Below are 8,085 nucleotides of genomic sequence, written 5' to 3' on the forward strand. Positions count from 1 at the left end.
TTTTCAGCTTTCTAGCGAACTTTGAGACCATCTGCGACCTACAAGAATCTTGAACTACAGAAAAAACCTAAGGCAAGAATATTTATGTTAAGAATTTATTTGCAATATACAAAAAGAATACATTCCTTCTATTAAATCAAGGCATAAGTTACTTTTCTGTAATTAAACATGAACTAAATTTTTATTCCATTCATAGTTTAGATAATCTTTTCTTCTTGAAAATGGTGTTGATCACAGTATTCCTGAATCCCTGCAAAGACATGGAAAAAATAATATAAATAATTTTTGTGCATCAGGAGTTAGTTACTGCTGCATCACTCTGTCCCCCGTTGGTACAAGCATCACAAGTTGGGGTTTTACCGCAGTGAAAACAGCTTTAGGAATTTCCCAGCTGTTTGTATTTTTAAACTGTATGTCACCAGCTCTTTAGGCAGTTCTTGTATGGGGTTTTGTGCAATTACAGTTACAAGTGGAGGCAGTGATTCCCCACCTGGATCCTGCTGGGCTCTGGTGAGCACCCTCTGCAGGCCTGCTTGAGAATCTCAGAACTTTGCTGGGAGCAAGTACACCCACATCTCTGAAAAATGACTGAAGCCAGACAGTGAAACCAGCTCCGAAATACCATTTCGTTACTGCTTTAAAAGCCTGTCAACTGATGCCCAGAAGTGAACATGGGATTTGCACCTGTTACTTTCATAACTGCTATGCACATCTACTGATTTTATTATTTATGGCAGAGTAACACACTTCTGTTTAGAACCTTTATAGATTGCTGAAGTGCCGAGAGCTGAGAGGATGCTTTTGCACAGTGATTGTCAGACTTACTTTGAATGATACTCCTGTACGACGATGTAGCTGGAGACTCAGGTGCTTCAGCCAAGAAAGACTGACCTTTGTCACAACTTTTTCCTTGAAGGGAAAAACATGAAAGCAAAGCAATGGGAAAAGATGAACTTTCCTTTGTTTAACCCTTTATCGTGCTACCAGTCACACCCTTCCAAAGAGCCACTTGTGTCTTTTAATAAGACTTTTAAAAGGTCCTTATGTCAGTAAGATAATTAGAGCTACACCTTACAGTTTTACAAAAGAATACTATTAGCAGAAACCTTCAATCATTATTTTGGAAGAACTGACCTGTTCCTTGATGTCATTAAATCAAGTATTAATTGGTAATAGCTAGTGGGCAAGGAAGCAAGCTGCCTTGTTAGCCACAACAGAATCTGGGTGGTGCCAGTAACAGTGAAGTTAAAGCACTAGTTTTAATACTTGACATCTGCAAGATACTATTCCTTGTAGTGGTTATGATTTTATTCAGTCTGCACTTCCAGGTGATGACACCAAACAGGAAGATGTGTTGTACTTCAAACATAATTATAAAGCTGAAAAGATGCATAATCTAATCTTAATCAAGATTAAGTTTCAGGCTAAGGACATTACCCTAACACTTCTTTTCACACCACACTATATCACAGTTCCAGTATCTTTTGATTCAAAAACATGTTCTATCTAAAAGTGGATCTTTGCTTAAGAGATAAAATGTTTAATATTCTAATTTATCAGTGTCTGAGTCAGGGTTTTCCAGTAATAACATCAGTATAGGAGGAAGAAATTGTTTTAAACCTAGTGCAATGCAGTAACTTTACCTATTTGAGGATCTAGAGGCACTTTACCCAGGAGGGAAACATTTAAGTTCTGGCACATCTTCTCTGCACCTCCAGTAGTTGGGGGAAAGATCTGAGATTCATTCTGGGACGACAGGAGAATGGGAGTTAAAATTCTGCAATTCTGAGAACAAGGCATTTTTGGAGCAATGTTTTATATACAAGCAATGTCAAGATAAAAAAATCTGTGGTATACAGCCAGCCTTACCTTACACTTCGGACATATAAAGCCACTCATATTTTCCACAACCCCTATGACCGGCAGTTTCACTTTATGGCAGAAGTTGATCTCCTTCCGAACATCCTGAAGCGACACTTCCTACAAACATTAGGAAACGCTGCTATTTGACTGTAACGTTTTGATGCTGAACCTGTTAAGTTACACCCTTTGAGCTATTTTAAAGAAAGTTCCGAATGGATTATTGCTGCTCTCTTTGTATTTTGAGGAACATAAACCTGTGTTTTGCGCTCTAGCAACAACTCTGTGAGTAGCAATAGACCTGGTACAACAGTGCTAGCCTACTGACCATCGTTCTGTTTCAAAATCTGACTCTAGTAATGATTCAGCCATATTTATCTTTTATCTCTTATATTAATCTGTCTTTAGTTTTTTAAATATAGCTTTTTCACATTTTCAGTTTATAGAAAGACCCTTAGTATTCACAATAGAGCAGGCAAGGACAAGAACCACCAGGCTCATGCCTGCTTTCTCTTTTCAAATTAAACATGAAAAGCTTATCATCCCCTCAGACTTTTTGCATATATGCCTGACCTCATTCAGTTCTCCTGTTCCCTTCTTCCCTCATCACCCATCTGCTATTGCCCTCACTCCTCCACTTCCTTTACGTTTTGTTTATTCAGCTGTTGTAGAAATACGACATGTCTTTCACTAGTTCGTCCTCCGTTCCTTTCCAAACGAGTCATTAAAACCTATGTGTGAATTTGATGTATTTTGAGTTTCAGCTCTCCAGGGAATGACGTTTAAGAACGCACATCACAAAGCTGCCTACTGGAGGCAACAGGCTACTTCACATGGCGTCAAACAGCGCACATCTTAGCACTTAAAAACTTAACTTCTTATTGACTTCTGAACATTAAGCTGCTGGTGGGTAAATTACAGATTCACAATGATGTGAACTCTAGTCTCGAAGAAGTGAAATACTGCATTTCCCTTCACCACAGGGATCGTGACAGCTTTTGGCTGTGAACGGCTGAGTGGTTCATAGTGACCCGCTGAGGTGCCCTACTCCAGAGACACCCACCTAACCCACAAACCAGGCAGCTGGGGGCACAAACCGAGGAATCAACTCCCTTCGATCCCGTTACCATCCCTTCTCTGAGGTTAGACAGGGACTCCAAGGCAAGGATTGGCTTTAACGGTCACGATGCTTCTATCAATGGAAATCAACTTCTCGTACCTGAGGGGTGGTGATTATAACAGCACCGTCGATGTGCGCTGCGCTGAGGTACTGCACAATAGATAAGTGTTCGTCTGAGGTTCCTGGAGGGGTATCTACAATCAGGTAGTCGATTTCACCCCAGTCCACGTCTCGGAGAAACTGTTTGATCAACCCTAAAAGAAAGGATAAGAACGCAGAAGAAAGGTAAAAATAACTTCATATATTTCAAACTTTAGGGTCAGCGTTTATAGTCTAGGTACGCAGATTCTTCTGACTTGCCAACTTCAGTACAAAAATGCTTATTTTGCCAAGGCTTTAAAAAAAAAATGAATCCAAAAAACCCTGTATTTGACCTTCTAACTTTATCCAATGAATATGTTCAACTAAAGTAACCTTTGACTCATTTTTTCCTATAACTTCTGCAAGCTCATGGTATTAAACCTTTCAAGTGTATAAATTACTGTTGAAAACACTTGATACATACCATTTTTTTTTGGTCCTCTCCAGATAACAGCATCATCAGGACTACTGAGCAAGAACCCCACTGACATGACACCCAAGTTTTCTTCAACATACTAAAAGAGAAGTAGAGAAACTCGGTAGAGCTTACAGAACAGTAAAGAAAGAGAAACCAACTCTAAAATCAGATGTTATGGAAAAAGCAGGTTGGGAGGTGAAGACCTTAAGAAAGTAAGGGCAGAAAACTTTATGCATCTCTCTTACCAAAGGGCATTAAAACCTAGTCTTTATGCAATGCTCACCAATTACATTCAGAGACTGAAAAAAATCCAGTTGTAGTAAGATTTACAAGGGTTTATGAAATCACTGGAGAAAGCAAAAGGGTAAAGACAGCTTTCCCTCTCAGCATCAAGCTCTCTTTTTAACAGCGTACACACTAAAGGTGATCTTTAGACAACCACAGTCCTGCAAAACTTCCCCTGCATTTTCTAAAGATTAATGAGGTTTTCCTTGTGTCTAAGACACTATTTGTCTGTTACTGAAAAGGTGACATACTACACAGCTGCATAACAGAAAAAAAATGAAATCCAGTAACTTCTATTTATTGCCCATAGTACAGTAGGAAAGGCAACAAACAAGAGATACTTTAAATAATAAAACTATTTTAGAAATACAGTAGTATAGATTAACAAAAGAAATTTAACACACTGATCTATATAGCCTATATGTATTTTCTACAGAATCTGGATGTTTACATGATTAGAACAAGAATTAATAGAAGCACCCTCTGCTTCTCCCTCCCTCGCTTTTCACCTCAGAAGACGGTGCCCAACCCAAACTAACCCAACAAACTTTCTGAACAGTTACGCCAACTTACCACTGGAGACCATCCAGATCCACTCTGATGAACCTGAAAATTGAAGTGATACACAAAGTTACGTTAGAAAGAAATACAGATATTACATGAAACACAGCTGTAAGTCAAAACCGGGTAAATAGACAGGCTGCCCATAGGTACAACACTGCTGTATTGGAGCAGCTGTGTTAAAAACCACAGAACAGCCACATCTCCATTAATAAGGGAATAATAACTCTTCAACCCTATTCCAAGAAATGTACCCGTGACTTTATATGGTTACATAAACGTTCTAGGGCTGATAACGAGCATCAGGCTAACATGACTTAAGTTTCAAAGAGCCATGAATATGTGGCCCATATGCAGCAAAGGTTGTTTTGCAGCCAACTCATGAACTAAATCAGGCTGAACTTCTCCATCTCACCTTTCTTTATTTATTTCCCTACCCATTACCACACATTTCCCAAGAAGCTGTCCTTATAGAAGCTTTAATTCTACAGAACCCTGAAAGTTCATGAAAAATTGAGCAGAAAGCCTTTAAACGTCACATTCGAGTATTCACTTACCTGTTCTCCTTCTAGACCCATCATCTTAGGGATTGATGGCCCACAGATATCTATGTCCAGCAGAGCAACCTGGAAAACAAAGCAACCAGCCCACCCCACTGGGAACACGCTCGCACGGGACTGTCTCCGAAGCGCAAGTCACGCGCAATTATCACACGAATTAAGTTCCAACCCTTGACGAGAAGGGCAGCACGACCAGCACAGCCCCAGCCCCGCCTGGAGCCCCGTGCCCGCGGGTGCTCGCCCCCGCCGGCCCCTCCCGCCCGCGGCTCCGGGGCCCTCCGCCTCCCGGCCCCACACGGCAGCGGCCGCCCCGCGCAGCCCCGCGCAGCCCCGCGCCGCCCACCTGCTTGGCCTCGTCGGCCGCCAGCCCGTGGGCCAGGATGGCGCTGAAGGTGCTCTTCCCCACGCCGCCCTTCCCGGAGAGCACCAGCACCGCGTGCTTCACGGCGCGCAGCCGCTCCCGCAGCTCCGCCGCCTCCCCTGCGGGGCCACACGGCCGCCGTCAGCCGCCGCCCGAGCACGGCCCCCGCCCCAAGCCGCCCCCCGGCCCCCTCAGGGCCTCCCTCACCCGGGTCCGGCGCAGCGGCGGCGCCGCCAGCGCAGAGCCTCTGGTTGGGGCATCCCTGGCAGGCGGCGGCCCTGCCCGCTTGGGCGCTGCTGGTCCCCGGGCACTCTGCAACGGACAACGACAGCTGGAGCGCGGCGACAGACAGACCGACCGACCGACCGACCGACCGACCGACCGACCGACCGCCCGGCCCGCGCCGCCCCGCGGCCCTCACCCTGCGGGCGCGGCCCGCCCGCCGCCTCCGCCATGTTCCGCCGCCCTCGGCCGGGGCGAGGGGCGGGGCTGGCACGGGCCGCCGAGTGCGCATGCGCCGGCGACACCCGCTGCCGCCAGGGGGCGCGATGGGCGGGGCAGAGCGCGCGGCCCTTCCGCCGGCGGGACCGGGGCGCGTGCGGCCCGCGGGAGGGACCCAGAGCCACGGAGCGTCCGACCCCTGCACCCCCCAGAGACACGGAGCGGTCAGACCCCCCTACACCCCCCAGAGCCACGGAGCGTCCGACCCCTGCACCCCCCAGAGACACGGAGCGGTCAGACCCCCCTACACCCCCCAGAGACACGGAGCGTCCGACCCCCCTGCACCCCCCAGAGACACGGAGCGGTCAGACCCCCCCTACACCCCCCAGAGACACGGAGCGTCCGACCCCTGCACCCCCCAGAGACACGGAGCGTCAGACCCCCCTGCACCCCCCAGAGATACGGAGCGGTCAGACCCCCCCTACACCCCCCAGAGACACGGAGCGTCCGACCCCTGCACCCCCCAGAGACACGGAGCGGTCAGACCCCCCTACACCCCCCAGAGACACGGAGCGTCTGACCCCTGCACCCCCCAGAGACACGGAGCGGTCAGACCCCCCTACACCCCCCAGAGACACGGAGCGTCCGCCCCTACACACACCCCGGTCGCGTTCCAGCCCTGGCACCGCCGAGGAGCGAAGCCCCGCGGGGCTCACGGCGCTCGCCCGGGCCAGGTATGTGCATTCGGCAGATTATTCTACCTTCACTGGCTCAGTCAGTTTCTAAGCAATCAGCCACTGTACTTGGTATATAAAAACTAATTAGATTATTAGTAAATTAATTTCCAAACCAAGGAAGCGTGCACCAGCTTGTCACATAACCAGGACCTCATTACTGGTCACCTTATCCCAACCGCTGCTCCCTTGCTGTGTCCCCAAGGGCTGCCTGAGGATGGCCTTGTCCTCGTAACATCCCAGCCTAAGAACTGAATTACACATTGCAGGCATCAGTGCCAATTCCTAGTACTGCTCATCACCCCAGCACAAACTGACAGTACGCCTGACCAACAGCTCTGTCTGTAAACGGCAACTGTAAAACTCAATCACCTAGAGACCAACTGAGAATCCCCACCAGGGAATACCTTACCAACGTTCAGCAAAAGACAATTCCTGCTCAAAGATGCTTCCAGTCTGTATAGAAATGAGCATGAAATCACAGAACAATATTTAGTCTTATGAGGAGAAAAATGTTTTTCCAATCTTTTTACCTTCCCCTCATTTTCCCGTTTCCGATGTATAAAGTTCTCACAATACTGTTATGATTAAACCAGGGCAGAGTCCCAACCATTGTAGTGCAGAAACAGCCATCTGAACAGCTGTTACATGAGTAAAGCTTTGATGTTCAGAATAAGGCATTAAAGAGTGTAACCACTTTGCTTTGGAAAATGCACGTTGTGCATTCACATCCTTTAAAGAAGTTTTCAGATTTTCTCCTGGAGATGCATATACAGGTACGAGCCTCAAAACAACAGTCCCTCTTGTCATGGTTACTGCCTGTGAGACAGACTGACTTATTCCTGAGGCAGGGCCCCTGAACTCCAGTTTAAACACACTGGTGATAACTCCAGCTTGAGAGAAAGGCAGGTCAGGGCGGTGGTTTTGGAGGAACTGTGAGTGAACCCGCACGTTTCCTCCTCACAAAGCCTCCCTCTATTGCTTTGGTTGGGGCTGCTGTGAAAAGAGTATATTTCTGATCTGAGTACAGTTAGGAGTCTCACGTATTCCCATTTTGAGCTGATAGTCCCAAATCTTGATCGTTTTAACATACAAGTGTTTGAGTTACTATCTAAGGCATTCTCACCTTGGAAAAACATCTATGAAAGAGTATATGGTAATATTTGGAAAGGTACCAGCACATCCTGGTGTTAAACCTGTTTTTTTGACAGAAAAATAATGCAAAGTTATCTTTCTATGAACACTCTCCAACAACCATAAGCTTTTTAGAAAAAAACACTCTGGAGGGAAAAAAAAATCCCAAACATAAAAACCTCTGAATAACTGTCCACCTACAAAAAAACCTTAGAAAAAAAAAAATCTTATAATCTATTTAGTTAAGATATTGAAGGAGTTTGGCTTCTGTTCTTCATCATTAATAAATAGGCTATTGCCCATTTTTTATTTCAAGTATATTTACCTCAGTTAAATCCTCATCACTGCTCGATACTTGTACAGCTTCTGTACTTACTGCTCTGTAATTATCTTCTATGGGAAACTGATGAAAAAACTGTTATGTGGAAGTGGATCCAAATGTTTAAGCAAATTTGAATGTCGGGGGTGGG

At 46.1% G+C, this 8,085-nt stretch overlaps 1 protein-coding gene across 2 annotated transcripts; it reads right to left on the minus strand.

Moving 5' to 3' along the window:
- Window positions 1-81: 81 nt before the first annotated feature.
- NUBP1 (NUBP iron-sulfur cluster assembly factor 1, cytosolic) lies at window positions 82-5,835 on the minus strand. 2 transcript variants are annotated; one of them, XM_074919311.1, is made up of 11 exons: window positions 5,728-5,784; window positions 5,514-5,618; window positions 5,289-5,425; window positions 4,943-5,011; window positions 4,398-4,430; window positions 3,546-3,636; window positions 3,080-3,234; window positions 1,870-1,980; window positions 1,644-1,746; window positions 826-909; window positions 82-250 (listed from the first exon to the last, which is right to left on the minus strand). In XM_074919311.1, the coding sequence occupies exons 1-11, from the start codon at window positions 5,759-5,761 to the stop codon at window positions 198-200; spliced, it is 975 nt and encodes a 324-aa protein (XP_074775412.1). In that variant the 5' UTR covers window positions 5,762-5,784; the 3' UTR covers window positions 82-197. The 2 variants fall into 2 exon arrangements, with proteins under 2 accessions (XP_074775412.1, XP_074775413.1); XM_074919312.1 differs by lacking the exon at window positions 5,289-5,425 and having other exon boundaries at window positions 5,728-5,835.
- Between the last annotated feature and the right edge of the window lie 2,250 nt (window positions 5,836-8,085).

The sequence above is a fragment of the Athene noctua genome, chromosome 15 (assembly GCF_965140245.1).
Source record: "Athene noctua chromosome 15, bAthNoc1.hap1.1, whole genome shotgun sequence".
Taxonomy (NCBI): Eukaryota; Metazoa; Chordata; class Aves; order Strigiformes; family Strigidae; genus Athene; species Athene noctua.